The 20,228-nt window shown below is 50.7% G+C and overlaps 1 protein-coding gene across 5 annotated transcripts in view; it reads left to right on the plus strand.

Moving 5' to 3' along the window:
* The window catches only part of LOC105466870 (calcium/calmodulin dependent protein kinase II alpha), a 69,542-nt gene that overhangs the window by 13,801 nt on the left and 35,513 nt on the right, over positions 1-20,228 (plus strand). For all 5 annotated transcript variants that reach the window (XM_011716007.3, XM_011716008.3, XM_011716004.3 and 2 more), the window contains exons 2-6: positions 2,897-2,991; positions 10,776-10,835; positions 18,307-18,361; positions 19,091-19,156; positions 19,277-19,349. In XM_011716007.3, coding sequence (XP_011714309.1) covers positions 2,897-2,991; positions 10,776-10,835; positions 18,307-18,361; positions 19,091-19,156; positions 19,277-19,349 — 349 coding nt within the window. The remainder of the gene's footprint in view (positions 1-2,896; positions 2,992-10,775; positions 10,836-18,306; positions 18,362-19,090; positions 19,157-19,276; positions 19,350-20,228) is intronic.

Genomic DNA, 20,228 nt, shown 5'->3' on the forward strand with positions numbered 1-20,228 from the left:
GAATTTCCTGGGTGATGAGAGCATCTTTTGTTCTAATGAGGCAGCTTTGGGTGGGTGCCTGTGTGGGAGCTGGTCACAGAAAGATCAAACCATGGCCAGAAGCTTAGAACTTTCAGCCCCTCCCTGCATTCTCAGGGAGGGGAGAGGGGCTGGGGATTGCATTAATAAACAATCATGCCTAGTGATGAGACCTCCATAAAGGTCTCTTAAGTACAGAGCTTGGAGACCTTCCAGGTTGGTGAACACATCCACATGCCCTGAGGGTGACACACCCCAACTCCATGGGGACAAAAGTTCCTGTGTTCAAGATCCTTCCAGACCTTGCTCTGTGCCCCTCTTCATCTAGCTGTTCATCTGTACCCTTTATCATAACCTCTGTTGTAAACACACACACATGCACAACTGGTAAATGTAAGTAAGCGTTTTCCTGAGTTTTGTGAGCCATCATAGAAAATTCTAAAAGGAGGAGGTTGTGGGATCCCCCAGTCACCAGCCAGGTTGGACAGAATTGTGAGTAACCTGAGGACCCACTATTTGTGACTGGTATCTGAAGCAAGGGGATCGTCTTGTAGGTTTTAGCCCTTAACCTGTGGGGTCTGCACTAACTCTAGGTAGTTAGTTTCATAACTGAATTATAGGATACCCAACTGATGTCCAGAGAATAAGTTGCTATGAAAAAAAAAAAACAAACCCTTTATAGCTGGTGGCCAGAAGTGTTGTGGGAATGATGGAAGAAAAATGAATTTTTTCTAAGCAGGGGTGCTCTGGAAGCACGGAAGAGGGGCCGCGTAGCAGGGGAGAGTCTCAGGGAGGGGACTGGGGTCTTGCTGCTTTCTTCCTGGTAGCATATGGACAGGCTGCATGCCCCAAGGAGGAGCCACAGCTGTGCGAGGCCCTCTGCGTGCCCATGAATTCTGGCCCCCTCTAGCTTTCCTACAAGGTTATATTTCTTGGTCTGTAGTCTGTATCCTGGCTCCTTCCTCCTCATCCTTCTTTACAGTTTCCCAGCCGCTCATTTCCTGCTGCCCAGACATGAAGCCAGTGATACCATGCTCAGGGCTGTGTGCAGAGCAGGCATCTGTGCTAGCCTGCAGGCTTCTTCAGTGCCTGCCAGCATCCTCCTCTGCCTTGTCAGCCTCATCTTTTTGTGGGCTTGGAGCTGCCCATGAGCTTGAGATGGGGCATCCAAGTTTGGAGGATGTGATGTGTGCAGCCATGTCAAAAACCTGGGCATGGCCCAGCCTGCCAGGAACTGGAAGGCTTACTTGGTGTGGAAGTCACACACCCAAGAGTGCTAACATCTGAGTTCTAGACACAGCTCTGCCTGTTATGAACCATTTGACCTTGAGCAATCTACACTGGAACTCAAAGTCTTGAGGAATCATAATCTGCATTTTAACAAGGTACCTAGGTGACTTCCCTGGACATTGAGATTTGGGAAACCTGCCCAGGAGACTCTCTTCTTCCATTAGCACGGGGTTAGGGTGCTATAGTGGTGACTACGGTCAGTATTGGGCCCTTTAGGAGTCTCCTGTGTATATGAAGGGATTGGAGTGCATGGCCTTTGTGGCAAAGAGAGCAAAATGGCATCTAGACTCCAGATCTAGCCCTTAGACAAGTTTTGTTTGGCCTAATACCATCCTCAAATTCTTTTGGAATAGGTGCCAGTGTTTAAAAATTGGAAAATTTCTCATCAATATCTAGTTTTGTAGCTTTTCCTGAAAAATCAAATGAGGTAGGAAATGGGCCACATTCTACGTGGTGACAATGTTTTCCCCTGTGAGGTGGAAAACTCACAGACCTTGCCCCAAGTTCTCTTATAATTACTAATAGTTTGAGGATAAAATCCCAAGAGTCTCTTAAAACGTGAAAAGATGCTCAGCTTCACTTGTAATATGACAATTACAAATTGAATTACAGCAAATTGCCATTTTCCACCTGTCTCTTTAGCAGATATAAAAAGTTTGATAATACACTGTGTTGACAAGGGCAAAGGAAACTGGCACCCTTGCATTCCAGTGGGAAGGTGAGTTGGTACAATCTTTAATACGGACAATCTCTCATTATCCATTGAAATCAGCAAACAACAGCTACCCCTTGACCGGATAACATAAGTTCTGGAAATGTATCCCACACAGACACATGCATACATAGGATATATAATTCTAATGCACACATACACGGCTAGTCATTGTAGCATTGTTTGTAATGGCTATAGATTGAAACTAATCTGAGTGCCCATCGGTAGGGGACTGGCTGAATCAGACAGCCATACAATTACATACTAAGTAATAAGGAACTCTTATGTTATGATACGGAAGGAGGATCTCTAAAAATATATTATTCACTGAAAAAAGGAAGGTGGAGAACAGTATACAGTGTCCAGTACCATTAGTGTGTGGGACACCGTCTGTGGAAAGAGACTCAAGGACATGGTGACAGTGGTAATCTCTGGGAAGGGGACCTCAGAGGCTGTAGTACAGTGGCGAGAGGGAGTCATTTTACTATCTATACCTTTATATCTTTTGAACTTTGAACCATGTCCATGTTTACCTACTGAAAGAATAAAAAACTAAAAACTTTTAGAGACCTGATTTCTGCGGTTCTAACACTACATGATTCTAATGTTTTACAGCATGGTGAGCCCAACTTTGATGACGTTGGCAGGCTCCTCTCACTTGAGGCCAAGCTTCTAATCTTCTGCTTCTGGGTCCATCTTCTGGGTCTCTCTGGCCTCGCTCTGTCCCTGAGTTGGGCCACAGAAGCCCCTGTGAGCTTGAGCAGCGCTGATGAAGGGCTTCCTTCTAGCGTAGGGCAGCGACGTGAACTCCAACATCTCCTAGGGACACAGCCCTTGGGCGTTCCCTCACCCTTTCCACCTTCTCTGTCCTCCTAGGGGAGCCTTCTCGGTGGTGCGAAGGTGTGTGAAGGTGCTGGCCGGCCAGGAGTATGCTGCCAAGATCATCAACACCAAGAAGCTGTCAGCCAGAGGTAGGTGCCTGATCTCTACCCTGCCCACCCTCCAGGGCTCTCCTCTCTCCCCTTACCTGTACTGCTTGGTTTAGACCAGGACCCAGGGCCGAGCCCATGGGTGATACTTATGGCAGGGGTGGGGGCTGCTCTTCCTGGGGGTGCCTTGAGAATAGACCTTCCCTTTTTCCTTCTTTTCATTTTTTCGAGGCTGGAGACCACAGCCTCACCCAGACAGGCCAAGCTCTGTGCCTCACAGGTGAGGACTGAGACACCAGATGGGCCCACCTTTCCCTGCTCTCCTGCCACTCGCTGTCACTTCTCCCCTCCAGACCTCTACCCCTGCCATTCCCTCTGTCTGAACGCCATCTCCTGGCTCCTTTCATGAATGGCTGTTTCTCAGCCTTCAGGTCTCAGCTTAAGGTCACATCCTTTGAGAGGTTTTCCTGACCCCATAATCTGACGAGGCCTCCTCCATTTTCTCTCTCTCTCTCTCTCTCTCTCTCTTTTTTTTTTTTTTTCTGAGATGGAGTTTCACTCTTGTCGCCCAGGCTGGAGTGCGATGGTGTGATCTTGGCTCACTGCAACCTCCTCCTCCTGGGTTCAAGCGATTCTCCTGCCTCAGCCTCCCGAGTAGCTGGGATTACAAGCGCCCAGCACCACGCCCGGCTAATTTTTTTTCTTTGTATTTTTAGTAGTGATGGGGTTTCACCATGTTGGCCAGGCTGGTCTCGAACTCTTACCTCAGATGATCTGTCCGCCTTGGCCTCCCAAAGTGCTGGGATTACATGCGTGAGCCATCACGCCCGAACTATTTTCTCTCTCTTATTACTGTTTATTTCCTTTATGGCTTTCCCTGACCTAGACTCATCCTGTTTACTGATAAGGCCCCTTGTTTAACACCCACCTCCCTTTTTGGGCTGTAGACTTCAAGAGTATGGGCTACTCTGCACCCAGCACCTAGGACAGCACCTGCCACACAGAGAGGGGCCAGTGAACTCCAAGTGCGCTTGGCTTCAGCTACTCCACTCTTGGGTCTTCCAGAGAGTGGGTCTGGGATATGATCTGGGTTTTGGAAAAGATGCCCAGATAACTCTAATTTGCAGATGAGTTTGAGAACCATGGCCCTAAGACCTTAGAAGCGGTCCTGGGCCAGTGACGTTAGCATCCCCAGCAGCTTGTTAGAAAAGCAAAGCCTAGAGCCCCACACCAGACTTGAAGAATCTGAATCTGCATTTTAACAAGATACCTGGGTGATTGTGGACATTAAAATCTGGGAAGCCTGCCCAGGAGATGAGCTTCTTGCCATGACTGTGTGTTTGAGACAGTGATGGTGGTAACCACGGTCAGTGTGTTGGAAAGCGTTATCTTCAAAGATGCCAGTCCCCACCCTGAATGAAATGGTGTATAAGCTTTCCTTGGGACCGCCTGGTGGCAGAGAGAATTCTGTTGGGTGAGGTGGGGGCAGGTGTGGGCTGTACAATCCATGGTTTGTGCAGTGCGGGAGATGTTGTGTGAGAGGCTGGCAGAGTGTCCAGGTGTTTGATAGGCACAGCTGTGTGGGGCCAGGGGCCAGCAGGGGCAGGTTCGTGGCTGGCCTCACAGTGGCTGGTACAGGAGGCTCATGCTGCTCCCAGCAGGCCTCCCAGCAGGCCTCATGTTGGACTGTGTGTTGCTGCCTTTCTTCTCTGGCTCAGTGTTGCTGGGAGCTCAGCACTTTCTTCCAGTTACCGACCTCCCCCCATGTCTTGCAGGTCAAAGTGGATCAGCAGAGGGGGTGGCTGGGGGTAGGGTGAGGGTCTCTGAAGGGCCAGAAGCCCCACGTGGTACACAGTCAGTGTGAAAAGTCCAAGCTTGTGGAAGGCTGGGAGCTAGAGACAGGGCAGGCAGGAATGCTGGCAGGAGTGTTGCCTCATGGCCAGATGCCTGGATTGGCCTTGTCATTGCTGTGTGACTAGCAGCAGTCTGGTGCCCTCTCTGTGCATTGGGTGTTGAGGAACCAAGGGAGATGTCCCAATCCCTGAGATACAACAGGGACAGGGGGCGACGGGTTGAGGTTGCCCCAACGGGAGAGAGGGTCAGGCCCCAAGGTCGTCCCTGGATGCTGGGATCTCAGGTTAGTTCACCACACTCTCGGGGCACATCCACACACACACTTGCATGTTGACCAAAAGAGACAGATGTGTATGGAAGAGTGGAAGGGTCATGGCTCCTGTTTTGGAAAGTGACTAAGCACTCCTGGGACAGTGCAGACCCTGGGCTATGCCAGACAGCCACTTCCCAAGCCGCCTCTCTTTGGCAACTTGTTGAGTCCTTGACCTCTTGGAAGGAAGGTGGCTGGGCCTAGGTGAGTGTGGAGGGTGGGGGTGGGGAGGTTATCAGGGAACCTTCCGGAAAAGTCTGCCAACTGCCAGCTGCTTTTCTTCCCAGCGGGAGAGGAGGAGCAGAGCTTCTTTTAGCATGGTTCTTTGTTTGCCACTCCTGGTGCCTCGGGGGCGGGGAGGGGGGGTTAATGCTGAATATTTGGCAACAGACTCTAAGCATCTCCTGCTGGTGCTCCTGGGTGACTTCCGGCAGCGCCCAGCAGGGGCTGTGCCCACCCTCCCGGGAGCTGTGGCTTTCTTTTTGCCCACCCTGCCCAGCCTCTTCTAGCAAGTGGTTCCCAAACCCACGATATATTTGTGTATGTATTTTTAATCTAGTCGTTTAAAAAATGTTCATAGTATAAACAAACCAAAGAAACCATGAAGAAATGAAGTGAAAAGTGAAAATTTTGCCTGTTCCAATCCCTGCCAAATACCTTTGGTAGCTTTTTTAAAAACACAGCTGCCTGAGTTCCACCCATGAGGGTTGGATTCAGTAGGTGGGGCCCAAGCCCCCGCATTAAAAAAATCCTGTCATCAGTAACAGTAGCTATTAACACCGACCTAATACGATAACATAGGCTCAGCGCTAACCCCCACTGGGTGCTGTATAGCCTCCTAGCGCATCCTCCCCACGGCACACACAGAGGTAGCATTCTAAGGGCACATTGGGCACATGCATGAGGCTGGTGCAGCCGGAGGTGACTGGCCTGGGCACTGTGACTTCCACAGGCCCCACTCCTAGCTCGAGCATGAGGGGGTCACTTCCTCGGCTCCTCAGTGACCAGTCTCGGAGCACCAGGTGGGGAGCATGATGAGCTCATCCAGCCTGCTCTACAGTGTCATTCAGGTCCCTGCAAGGAAGCCTCTGAGGGGACGGCAAGACGTGCTTCCCATCTCTCCTGTCCTCCTCCCCACCCCTTGCCCGGCACTCTTGTTCCTTGGGATGATTGCTCTAGCTCCCAGGATCGGGCTGTCCTATGCAGGGAGCAGGTACTTGCTCCCAGACTTGAGGTCTCTTTTCTCTCCTGGCTTGTGTGCCTCTTGCTGGAATCTCGGGCTGCCTGCCTGCTGGAGTCCACTCCCCTCTGGAGGCAGAGCCCTGCCCATTTGTATGATTGCAGGTCCTTCCAGGCCTGCTCTGTCCTGCCTCACCCTGCTGGGACTGTCTGGCCCCAGGGACCTCACCCCAGAATGTCCATCCACCTCTGCCTGCTGAGCTCTGCTGAGCCTTGCTGTGCTCTTAGCCCCCACACCCTGGAGGTGACCCAACCATCTGGGGAGGAAGCGAAAAGGTTCCCAAGATATTATCATGGGCATTGGGGAAGCTCCCCAGGTCCGCAGGCAGGTGGCTGAAGACTTCTAGCTTCCCTCAGAGGTCTCACCATCATGGGACTCTGCTGAGATGATGGATCGATTCATCAATTAATTAATTATTAGAATGGGGCTGGGTTCAGTGGCTCACATCTTTAATCCCAGCACTTTGGGAGGCCGAGGTGGGAGGATCACTTGAGGCCGGGAGTTCAAGACTAGCCTGGGCCATATGGTGAGACCTCTGTCTCTTAAAAATATAAAAAATTAGCCGGGCGTGGTGGTGGGCGCCTGTAGTCCCAGCTACTCAAGAGGGAGGCTGAGGAGTGAGAATCATCTGAGCCCAGAAGTGGAGGCTGCAGTGAGCCGTGATCCTGCCACTGCGCTCTAACCTGGGTGATGAGAGTCAAACTGTGTCTCAAAAAAAATTATTAGAATGGGAAGCAATATAGTATAAGTAGCTATGTACATGGATTGAAATCTCAGCTCTGCCGCTTGTTTGCTATGGGATCTTGGACAAGCTGCTTAGCAGCTCTACACCACGCCCTGGGAATGTGGCAGTGACCAACAGAAAAGGTCTTGCTCTCATTGTGCCCGTTTTCTAGGGAGTGAGACTGAAAATAACATTAAACACATATGTCAGCTGGGTAGCTTCAGGTAGTGACAAGTGTTAACCAAGAAGATAAGACAGGGTATGGGGAGGTGATGCAGCAGGAGGGACACGCTTAGAAAAGGCAGCCAGGGAATCTCTCCAAGGAGGTGACATTGTGCCGGGGCCTGCCTGATGAGAAGACCCAGGGAAGAGCTTTCCAGGCAGAAGGCACAGCAGGTGCAGAGGCCCTGAGGTGGGAAGGAGCTTGGTGTGTCAGGGCAGAGAGGAGGCCAGTGTGGCTGGAGCTTCCTGGCCAAGGTGAGGCCAGACCCAGCGAGGAGTTTGGATTGTGCTCTAAGTACATTGGGAAGCTGTTGGAGAGTTGGAAGCCAAGGAGTGACAGGATTTAATGGATATTTTAAAAAGAGCTCCTTGGCGGGGCCGGGTGTGGTAATCCCAGCACTTTGGGAGGGTGAGGCGAGCGGATCACAAGGTCAGGAGTTCGAGACCAGCTTGGCCAGGCCAGCACGGTGAAACCCCGTCTCTACTAAAAATACAAAAAATTAGCCTGACGTGGTGGCGTGCACCTGTAGTCCCAGCTACTTGGCAGGCAGAGATTGCAGTGAGCCAAGATCGAGCCACTGCACTCCAGTCTGGGCGACAGAGTGAGACCCTGTCCCCCCCCGAAAAAAAAAAGCTCCTTGGCTGAGGGGAGGAGTGGTGGGGGAAAGTTGCAGGGGTAGAGGCCTCAGAGCTCTGAGTTTTCAGGTGATTTTGGTGAGCCATTTTGATAAAGGGACTGTTCCTTTGTCAACAGGCCTCAGTTTCTCCATCTATATAACAAAGCACGGCCTCGGAGGTCAAAAGAAGCATGGTCCCCACATGTCACATGTCCTGAGGTTCTCTGTATATTAGAAAATGAAAACACTGCAAACAGAGTTACCAGAAATATTGTATAATGTATATGTTTACACTCAGTAGGATGAATACTTTCAACAGTGACAATGCAGGTTAATTGTACTATGCATATGATGATGATAAGACTTATAAAATTAGTTCCTAGCATTTCCAGCAGTGAGGTCTGGTAACCAGATACAAGTTTAAGGTTGCATGGCCAGCGTTTTCTTCTTTCAATCTTGTCAATGTTCTCCGCTCCTGGGTAACCTCACAGGGAGAAACAGCAAAATTCCAGATTTGGGGCTCCCGCTTCCTGAATGTATAGCCTAGGCCAGAAGCCTCCTTCCCCCTCTGACAGGCCTGATCTTGACCTGCCTGAGTTCTGGTTCTGCTGCCGTAGGATATGGGGGTAGGGCATGGGATGTGGAGCAGGGGGAGGGCCCTGCCTGGTCAGCTCTGGATGGGCATCCCCTCCTGTGCCCAGGAGTCAGCCTCCCCTCCCCTGGAGGATATGAAAGGAGCCCATGGAGGGAGGGGGAATCAAGGGATGCCCCCCAACCTGGCCCCACCTCCTCATCCCTAGCTTGCAGCCAGCTTTCAGCTGGGGAGTTGAGCCATGGAAACTGAATTGGACTTAATTGCTTTGCTGGTGGAAAAGCCACCTTTCAGTATTGATTTTGGCTTCTGCAGCCCTTGGAGGACAGCCAGTGATTGCTCTAGTGAAGGGGGCAGGGGAAAGGGGAGCTGGATTCCTGGGGACAAGGGCTGGAACTTTCTCCATTCTCACCACCCCCCATCCACATACCTGCCCATTCTGAGAGGGCCATTCAGGGCCAGGGTTCTAGTGTTGGCTTGGCATCTGAGTGTTGGTATGAGTTTCTTTCTGTGGGTCTTCATTTTTCTATTTGAGAATTGGGGGCAAGTGGAGGTAGTGGTTATGAGCTGGGGCATGGAGAATAGTATAGCCCAGGATTGAAAGCCCAGCTCTGGAGTCTGACTGTCTGGGTACAAATCATGGCTCCACCGCTCAGTGCAGGATTGACTTTGGGCAGGTACTTAACCTCTCTGAAGCTCTGTCTCCTCCTCTGGAAAGGCAGAAAAATGATAGTAACTTCCTCAAAGGATTGTATGAGGGCTTGAAGGCATATAAAGCCCTCTGCACAGTGCTTGGCACAGAGTTTTTAAAAAGCGGTTTCTTTTTACGGTTTTGTTTGTTAAATTAAGGCGTTAACTACCAAATTGTGAAAAAAGCACCAAAATGGAAAACAGGAAATGCATTTTCAGTTCTAGCTCTGCCGCCACGGAGGCTCCAGCTTGTTCAGGCTGCAGTCTCCTTATCTATAAAATGGGGAGAGTGGTGTCTCCAGCCCAGGATTGTTTAGGGGCACGGAGTTGGGTCATGTGTCCCACTGTTCCCAGCAGCTGGAGAATCAGAACCCACAGTGACAGATCCCGAGCAAGGCCTTTCTCCCGGGTGTGTGGAGAGGCCCAGGAGACTCGCACAGCAGTCCAGAAGGCAGGTGGGAGAGCTCTGGGTGGGCCCCCGCAGATTATTTGGGACTCTTTGTGTCCCTGGTCCCAGAGTCTCCTGAAAGGGAGGTGGCTTCTGGGAATTAACACAGCCCTCTGGAAGAATAGTCAGTCACTCCCTTAGAAAGGCACATTCATTCAATCATTTATTCTTTCATTTGGTTATTTCTTTTCTTTTCTTTTCTTTTTTTTTGAGACGAAGTCTCGCTCTGTCACCTAGGCTGGAGTACAGTGGCATGATCTCAGCTCACTCCAACCTCCACCTTCAAGCAATTCTCCTGTCTCAGCTTCCTGAGCAGCTGGGATTACAGGCACCTGCCATCACACCCAGCTAATTTTTGTATTTTTAGTAGAGATGGGGTTTCACCATGTTGCCCAGGCTGGTCTCAAACTCCTGAGCTCAGGTGAGCCATCTGCCTCGGCCTCTCAACGTGTTGGGATTATAGGCGTGAGCCACCGCGCCCAGCTTCATTCAGTTATTTCTTGAGCACCTAGTATGTGCCAGGTATTTGGGTAGATATCAGGGGTACAACAGAGACCAAGTCCCTGCCCTCAGGGAACTAGATATCCATGAGACTGAGTGGGTCATGCTGTTCAGGGGCTCTGAAAGCACAGAGGATGGGCCCCTGCCTGCTGCCAGGGGCCTGAGACTAAGGATTGGTAGGAGTGGGTGATGGCCAGTGAACGGCAGGTAGGAGGTAGAGGAAGTGTTTCAAGCTGAGAGAACTGCATGTGCAATTCTCTCCTGAAGTGAGAGGGCCCAGCAGGGCCTGCTTGTAGAGGTGAAGTCAGCCATTTAGTCTGGCCAGAGTGTAGGGCCTGAGGAACAGGCCTGGAGGAGTCTTGGAGAAGCCGCACATTTAAGAGCCGTGGAAAGGGAGGCCAGAGAGGGTGAGGGATGTGCTTGAGTCACTGCAACCCAGGCCTCTTCCTCTTTCCACTGCACCCCACGGTCTTCCTGGAGAACTCAGAGGCCCTGGCCAGAAGGTGAGCTTTCCCGGCCCCCAGGGGCTGCCCTGGGAGGTGGAGATAGTACGAGGCTTTGAGGAGCGGGAGAAGGAGGGTGGTGGTTCCTCCTTCACCCGGGACTCACCTGAGCCTCTGTGTTTCAGACCATCAGAAGCTGGAGCGTGAAGCCCGCATCTGCCGCCTGCTGAAGCACCCCAACATTGGTGAGCCTTGCGGGATGCGAGGGGCGCGGGGGGCCAGGCCCTGCTCCCCTGCCCACTCTGGCACGTGGGTGTTTGCGGGCTGGGTGGAGAGCAGCTGCTCTCTTCTCTGGGGATGGAGGCAGCAGAGATGGGAAAGGGGGCGTCTTTAATGGTTTCCACATTCCTCAGAGCCAGCTTGTTTCGGGGGAAGGTGAAGAAAGGCCCTTCCTCCCATCCCACACTGCCGGCAGCCTCCTTCGGAAAAGCTGTTTCAGGAAAACTTCTACAGCTCTGGGAGAGATGAAAATAGGCCAGGGGGAAACGCTTGGCCTTGACCGCTGCGGCCCGTTCCCCAAACCCACCCCCATGCTGATTCAGCCTGGCACAGTGGCCCTGCCCTCCTCCCTCAACCTGGCACCTGCCTGCCTACAGGGGCAAGCTCCAACTCAGGCCCTGGCCCGCAGGCCGGGCACAGGCTGCGTGGAGAGGCTGGGCCATGGCGGGCTGGGACAGCGCCAGGGCAGCAGAACCCCTGGGGATGGGCTCTGAAACAACACCTCACTGCCTGGCCCCCTTCTCCAGCCCTTGTGCAATTGGGGGCTGATCCCTGCCTATCAGGGTCCTGAGTCATGAGGGCAGGAAGTGTGGCTTTGAGAGCTAATTCTGTCAGGGAATTGCTGTGGGACCTCGGGCAGGAGCACTGCCCTCTCTGAATCACTTTCCCCCATCCTCATGAAGGAAGGGCTGTCTGGACCAGCGTCTTGGGCACCTTGTGAAAAGGTAGACTCAGATTCACTGGGCCTGGGGTAGGGCCGGGATTTTGCAGTTCTAACACGCTCTGAGGAGGTGCCAAGCCTGCTGACTCATAGACCACACTGAGGAGCAGGGCCTAGGTGATCGCTAAGGACTCTTCCGACTCTGACAGCCACCACGCCTTCTCACAAGGCAGGGAAGCCTCTCTCCGTGCCCAGGGCCCCAAGGGTTAACTCTCCCGCCAGAGAGAAGCATCTCCATCTGCTATTTATACCGGGAAGGCACCTCCCCTTCCCTGAACAAACAGCAGCCAGAGGCTCCAGGACCAGCATCAGAAAGACAGCCTGCGGCTGGCAGGGAGCAGCCCTGGTTCAACCCTGTCCTGTGGCCGCCCCTGCCCATTCCAGGCCCCCAGCCCCCCAGCCCCCGTGTGATGGAGCGGGTTGGGAGTGATCTCTGACTGTAAGATCTTATGATCCTTACAGAGGCTACTGGCTCCTGTGGAAGGAGGGGAGTGTGTGTAAGTGTGTGACAGTGTGTGGAGTGTGTGAGTGAATGTGTGTGTGCATATGAGTGTGTGTGAATGTGTGCATGTGAGTGTGTGTATGTGACTCTGTGTGTGTATGTGACAATGTTGGAGTGTGTGTGAATGTGTGTGAAGGCGTGTTAGTGTGTGTATGTGACAGTGTTGGATTGTGTGTGAATGCTGTGTACGTGAGTGTGTGTGAATGTGTGTAAGTGTGTGAAGGTGTGTATGTCTGTGTGTGTGTGCGTGAATGTGTGTATGTGAGTGTGAGTGTATGTGAATGTGTGGAGTGTGTGAATGCACGTGGGTGTGTGTGTGAATGTGTGTGTGTGAATGTGTGTGTGTGAATGTGTGTGTGAATGCATGTGTGTGAATTCATGTATGTGAGTGTATGTGAATGTGTGTGTGAGTGTGTGAATGTGTGTGTGTGTGTTGCTGCACAACTGCAGCTATCTCAGGTCAACACTGCCTCCTCATGTTTGCACCTCCCTCTCCCTCTCATTCCCAGCTATAAAATGGGGAGCAGTAGGTTATGGCTTTGGAGAGTGCGTGTGAATGTGTGCATGTGAGTGTATGTGTGTATGTGACTGCGTGTGACTGTGAGCAGTAGGTTATGGCTTTGGAGATGACGGACTACAGTTGAAACCCTGGGTTTGCTGCTTCATTGCTGTGTGACCCTGGACATGTTGCTCAACCACTTTGAAGCTCAGTTTTGTCTGGAAAATGGAACTGATACCTATCTCATAGGATTGTGATGATTAAATAGACCATAGCATGATAACAGTCATTATCATTAAGCTGCCCCCCTTTTCCCCAATCAACACCTTCCCTCAGAACAACCTTGCCTGAAGACATCCTCTTGCCTGAAACTCCATATGATTGTCTTTCCTCGGGGCCATCAGGATTTTTAGTCACTGGAGGCACTATATATAACGTGGTGGTTAGGAGAACGGGGTTTGCAGTCAGACACCAAGTTTCAATCTCAGCTCTGCGGTTAACTAAGTGTTTGAGCTTGGGCAGACTGTGAAGCTCTTAGCCTCAGTATCCTCCTCTGTGAAGTGGGGATAATCACAGCACCCACCTTATAGGACTATTGGGAGGGTAAAATGAGAGTGCAAGTAAAACACTTGGCACAAAACCTAGCATGTGGTAAAAGCTCAGAAATGGTAGCTATCATCATCATCATCATTACTGAGTCATTTACTCCTTCCTTCATTCACCTGATGTCAGGTGCATCATAGACCCACCCCATGCCAAGGTCTCTGCTAGGCATTGAGAATGTGCAGGAGAAGTGAGGATGGGGGATGGGAGTGGGGGTGGTGGCCGATGCACAGGCGGGGCTGGTAAGCAGAGCTGAGCAGCCAGCACAGGAAGACCCCAGAGGAGCTTTGAGCTGCTATCAGGGCTGGAAGGTTCTTTGGGGGGTGCACTTTCCCGATCCTCCAAGCATCTTCCTTCAAAATTGTAATCTTCCCAAAGACGTGCAAAGGGGTACAGATGTGGGCTCAAAACCCGAAAGGTGAGTTTGTCCCTAGAGAAGCTGGACTGAGTCCTGTTCAGCCTGCTTGGCCAATCTAGACAAGGTTACTACTGGTCGCTGCTTCTGTGTGGCCACTGCCCAGTCCCCAGGGGACCAAGTCAGTGAGGTCCCTGGCTCAGCACAAGTCAGTCCAACTGTGTTGCACACAAAGCGTTTGCCTCCCAGATCCTTCTTGGGAGAGGTCAGTAACCTGCTCTCTGTGCCATCACCACCTGCAGATGAGGGAGACGCCAGAAGGCCACCCCAAGGCACAGGGGACTTGGACTGTGCTAGGGACAACCTGAAAGTTTAGTAGGTGATTTGTGGTGGGGAAGGGAAGCATGGTAGGTCAGTGACGAAGATGACAATATCTCCATTTATCGAACTCTTCCTAGTGCCAGGTACTGTGCTAAGTGGTTTACAGGAATCATCACATTAATGACCACAGCAGTCCAATGGTGTTAGCACTACTGTTTGGAAGGGAGGCTCAGAGAGGTTAAGTCATTTTCCTATAGCTACATAGCTTGTAAGAAGTGGATCTGGGAGACGAACTCAGCAAGTCTGACTCCAGAGCCCTTGTTCCTAGTCCTTCTATTTAGCTTCCCAAGTGGATATCACAAATGTGGTGTCAGGGGGACACAAAAATAAGGGAACAAGTACTGCTCTTCAACCTCCAAGAAAAAAATGCATGGTTGGAAAATCACAGGCATGCCAGAAGTGCATGAATCAAGCTTCATAAATAAAAAGTTAGGTTACAGATTTGTTTGTTCTATGACAATATTTTAAACAGTCAAAAGTGACAGAATGACTCAATGGGTGCAGACACGTCAGTCACTCCACCGGGAGACAGGACTGTGATGATAGCCTATGGCCCTTGAATTCTGGGTTCTGGCTGAGTCGATCCTCAGGCAGCCTCCACTGATGGGAGGGGAGGCTTTGTGTGTGAAAACAGCCCTGAAACAAGAAATTCTGTCTCCTGGGCTCTGAGGTGTGCCTCAACCTCAGGGACTGAAGCCAACTCTAGTATCATCACGCGTGTGGTGCACAGCAAAAGTAGGGGCTGAATTCCAACCAGTGTGCCCCTTACCATCAACACAAAGGCACCATCTGAGTGAGAGTCAGGTCTGGAGAAAACCTCCCTCAATTCTGTCAATTTCCCTGAGACCCGAGGACGTTCTCTAAAGGGGCTGAGGCCCCGGGTCAGAGGGTAGATCTGGGACCCCAGCCTTCTTGGGCTCCTTCCAAAGCCTGTTGCCGTGGTTCTAAAAGCCCTTTCTGAGATGATTCTAGCTGTAGCTTAGCTTCTCAGAGCTTCTTACACTCAGGAAAGGGAAGTTAGAGACCATGGCCCACCAGAAAGAATAGGAGGGAGTTCACTTCCCAGAGAACACGTGGAGGAAGACAGGGAGAGGGAAGAGTCTTTTGCAAAACTTAACCTTGATACACTAACAATACAAGTTTTTTGCAGATAAATGAGAAGACAAATACTTTTTAAAGTATCTCCAATAACCTCACATCTAGAATTAACATTTAATGATATGTGCTACCATATGATATATGATATATGTGCCTTCTCAAATACTGTATACTTACATATATCATCTTAGGTCAGGTTCCCTGGAAGCAGAGCCTGAGTCAGGGATTCAGGTGCTGTTAGCATCCCACACTCCAGCACGTAGGGTTTGGATGCACCAACTTACCAAAGGGGCTCTGGGCAGGGCCCGGGTATAGAATTGCCAGATTCTACACACCAAAAATACAGTTAAATACACATTTATGCTTTTTTTTTGGTTTTGTTTTGAGATGGAGTCTCACCCTGTCACCTAGGCTGGAGTGCAGTGGCATGATCCCGACTCACTGCAAACTCCACCTCCTGGGTTCATGCCATTCTCCTGCCTCAGCCTCCTGAGTAGCTGGGACTACAGGTGCCCGCCACCATGCCCAGCTAATTTTGTTTTGTATTTTTAGTAGAGACAGAGTTTCACTGTGTTAGCCAGGATAGTCTCGATCTCCTGATCTCATGATCCGCCCGCCTCAGCCTCCCAAAGTGCTGGGATTACAGTCGTGAACCACCACGTCCAGCCAATACACATGTACACTTTAAAAATTAAGCCTGTGTTTACTTTGAAATGTACTAAAAATTAAATAAATCAATGGACAGAGGAATGGATAGAAACGTAGTAATGCAAGTATAGGAAAACATTAATGATAGAACCTAGGTAGTGGGCATCTGGGTGTTCACTTAACTGTATGTTTGAATTTTATTTATTTATTTATTTATTTATTTATTTTTTGAGATGGTGCCTTGCTCTGACACCCAGGCTGGAGTTCAGTGGCGTGATCTCGGCTTACTGCAACCTCCATCTCCCAGGTTCAAGCAATTCTCCTGCCTCAGCTTCCCGAGTAGCTGGGACTACAGGCATCTGCCACCACACCCAGCTAATTTTTGTTTTTTAATAGAGTTTTGCCAATGTTTTGCCATGTTGGCCATGCTGGTCTCAAACTCCTGACCTCAGGTGATCTGCCTGCCTTGGCCTCCCAAAGTGCTGGGATTACAGGCGTGAGCCACCGCTCCCGGCCTGAATTTTTTATAATAAAATGTTGAAAGGAATTAAAGCAGAATTACATGTGCCTTTAAGATTTAAAATTTTGCTTTAGAATATATCTAAAACATCTTTTAGTTATTATTTATAAATATGTGTCATCATTAAAGAATGTTTTAAATTTTCATTTTATTATTATATTATTATTGTTATTATTATTATTATTATTATTATTATTATTTTGAGACATTCTCACTCTATTACCCAGGCTGGAATGCAGTGGGGCAATCTTGGCTCACTGCAACCTCCGCCTCCTGGGCTCAAACAACCCTCCCACCTTAGCTCCCCAAGTAGTTGGGACGACAAGTGCCTGCCACCATGCCCAACTAATTTTTGTATTGTTTGTAGAGATGTTTCTAGAGGTGTTTCGTCATGTTGCCCAGGTTGGTCTTGAACTCCTGAGCTCAAGTTATCCACCCGCCTCGGCCTCCCATAGTGCTGGGATTACAGGGTGAGCCACTGCACCTGGCCTAAATGTTTATATTTTTTTAATTTTATCTTATTTTATTTTAGTTTTTGTGTTTTTGAGATGGAGTCTTGCTTTGTCGCTCAGGCTGGAGTGCAGTGGCACGATCTCGGCTCACTGCAACCTCTGCCTCCTGGGCTCAAGCAATTCTTCTGCCTCAGCCTCTGGAGTAGCTGGGATTATAAGTGTGCGCCACCACGCCCAGCTAATTTTTGTATTGTATTTTTAGTAGAGACGGGGTTTCACCATGTTGGCCAGGCTGGTCTCGAACTCCTGACCTCAGGTGATCCACCTGCTTCAGCCTCCCAAAGTGCTGGGATTACAGGTGTGAGCCACTGCTCCCAGCCTAAATTTTCATTTTAATCTGTGCGCCTTCCCTCTCCATCTCTGGAGCCCATCCACCTCTCCCTACAGGCACCAGCTCTGGGGTATCTGATGCCTGCCTGTCTCTAAACTTCATGTACAATTATGAGAGCCATAAACAATTCAGGGGACTCAATGTTGAGTCAGAAATATATGCACCTGGCAAACATTCAGATGGCACTAGGATTCATAGTGAAAAGTGAGTCTCCTCTCGTGACCCAACTCCCCCAATTCCCCTCCCCAGAGGCGCCCCCAGTGCCTGCTTCTCTGTATTCTTCCAGAGAGATGTATGCCATATATAAACTTAAATACATCCTTTAAAAAAGTACTACGCATACTGTTTTGCACTTGGCTTTTTCACCAAGCAACATAATTTGGAGATGACTCTGAACGAGTAGATATATAACTGCCGCATTATTTTAGCAGCTGTGCCATTTTCCATTGTGCGGATGAATCGTCATTCACCAAGCCAGCACGCCCCTGCATGGACATTTTTAGGCTGTGGTGCGGGGAAGGATGTGAGCCCTGTCTTGTGAGAACTTGCGTTTGACTGACAGGATGCGGTCCCAGAGTCAGCTCGAGGACTCAGACCCTTCCTTCTAATAGCTCAGGGGTGCATGCTGGGAGCCCTGGGCTCCTGGGAGCTTTGCCTCTGTTCTGGGTAAATGGGGTGTGAAGAGATGACAGCTCCTCAGCAAGCCAGAACACAGGGACCCTGTCACTCCTGCCTCTGGCCTCCATGCTCCATGATCTCAGACTTGGGAGCAGAGCAGGATATTAGCTCAGGCAGCACTGAGTGAGCACCAACTGCATGCCTCCTGGAACTCTCATAACAAGCCTGCAAGTTCAGGGGTTTCATTTTCATTGTCCAGGCAAGGAAAGAGAGGCTCAGAAAGTCCTAGCAACTTGCCAGAAGTCACACGGCTAGTAAGTGGCAGAGATTGGAGCCACAGGCTTTCCATGACTTAGGCCTGCCCAGCAACCAAACAGGGTTTCGGAGAGGGGAGGGCACTAAACTCTGAACTAAACAGGCATCTTTCGTGTTTAAGCCCAGCCCCGTTTCAGTAATGCCTGAAGTCTATTTGGACTCAATGCAGTGAGCCCTTGTTCACCGGCACTTGTCAAAGCACCTGGTACCTGGTGTGTACCCAGTGACTGTCTGGGAGCGTGGGGTGTTGGATATACAGGGGAAGGGAGAGAGGGAGGGCGGGCCTGGGCAGCAGTGTGTCCCGCTGTAACCAACTGCCTTGCACCGCCCACAGTCCGACTCCATGACAGCATCTCAGAGGAGGGACACCACTACCTGATCTTCGACCTGTGAGTTTGGCCCCGCCCTGGGATGTGCCAAGGATGTCGGGGCAGCCTAATCAGGGATGGCCTCACTGGACCTCTTGGGCTGAATTCCCTCTTGTGGTCCAGAGTTTCCCCAAATGTGGTGGGCCTGCCACCCAAGCAGTGCAAGCTGACTTTCCTAAAACACCAACAAACACTTTTAGCTTTCATCCCATATTTATTTTTGCTTCTCTTCTATTTGTGGCCAGTGATGCTGGTTTTCCATTTTCAGTGGCAATATAAAGTTTCCTTCTGGAATATGTTTAATTTTTTTTTGAAGAGTGTTGATTCAAAGAGAAGCAATAATGAAATGTTAGGCCACAGTAGTTCCTGGTATGGCAATGAAAATTAGTGATGGGGTCAGTCTCATCGATAAAAAATAGCCCTTGAGATATTAACCATGGGGGAGGCCATAGGCTTCCTAATGAGCCTAGTGATGTGCTCTGAGTGTCCCTAACCTCCGGACTCCAGCCTGGGTTAGGTGGGGAAGAAGGGCCAGGGATGGAGAAGGAGAGGGGACTAGAGTCAATGGAAGGGTGCTCTGGAAGATGAAGGGGATTGCAGCAGGGGACACCCCAGTGACCCTGGGCCCCCCCCTTTTGTGGCTGAGGTCCTGAGGTCCCTGGTCCCCATCCTTAGCTTCTTGGAGACTCCTCCAGATGAGGCAGCACCTGTTGCCTCTATCGGAGGGTGATTCCGTGCCTGTCTCCCCAGGGTCACTGGTGGGGAACTGTTTGAAGATATCGTGGCCCGGGAGTATTACAGTGAGGCGGATGCCAGGTGAGTGTCAGCTGCTGCCTGGCAATGGCACCTGGGGACAGGGCACTCTTGCCTGCTGTCAGCTTCCCAGGGGAGGCCTGTGCTCACACCACCGTGACCCCTTCCTCTCTCTCTCCCTAGTCACTGTATCCAGCAGATCCTGGAGGCTGTGCTGCACTGCCACCAGATGGGGGTGGTGCACCGGGACCTGAAGGTGAGCAACCCACCGTGGGTGTGGCTCACCCTGGGAGCCCCTCTCTCCTCTGCACATCCCTACTCCTGCAGAGCCGGACATGATCAGAATCCCTTTAATTTCTCTGTGTTAGGCTGGCAGGTGGGGTGAGTGAGATTATTTTTGCCACTGTTCAGATGAGGAAACTGAGCTCAGGAAGGTAGAGCATCTGTGTTTGGACCCCTGCTCTTCCAACTCCCAGCCCACGTGCTTTGTGCCAGGATGGGTGAGCTGTAGTTACACCGTCATGATTGGCTACAGTGGGTGGGGAAGAAGGCAGGCTGGGTCCAAATCTCAACCAGGCCACCTTCTAGCCATGCAGCCTTTAGTAGCATGACCTTCCTGAACCTCGGATTCTTTACAATGGGGGTTGCCATAGCAACCTCTGCAAAGGGTTGGTGAGGATGTGAAATGAGATAGCACAGGGCCTGGTATACAGATGCATTATTAGTCTTGTTCCTGCATCTGTGGCAGGCCAGGGGAGAAGAAAACCCAGACTCTAGTCCCATGCAGTTCTCCTTCCTTTTACCTGAAGGAGATTGCAGAGTCTAGGACTGGCACCAGCTGCACGGCCTTGCCCCTTCAGCAGGGAATTCATGGATCTCCGCTACTGAGCCTCATGGTATCAGTGGCTGGTAGTTCATATTGTCTCCATTTTGCAGAGCAGGAAACTAAGGCCTAAAGAGTTCAAGCAGTTTGCCCAAGAACATGCAGTTCAATTGTCCTGAGCTAGGGTGGGGGAACTCTGGCCTTCTAACCCCAGATCCTGTGACCTTGGGAGTCTGGTGCCAAAAGGCCACTCTATACAGCTCCTATTTCCTCAGCAAACCCTTCTAGGGTGACTCTGCCAGAGGTCCATCA

This window comes from Macaca nemestrina, chromosome 6 (assembly GCF_043159975.1).
Source record: "Macaca nemestrina isolate mMacNem1 chromosome 6, mMacNem.hap1, whole genome shotgun sequence".
Taxonomy (NCBI): domain Eukaryota; kingdom Metazoa; phylum Chordata; class Mammalia; order Primates; family Cercopithecidae; genus Macaca; species Macaca nemestrina.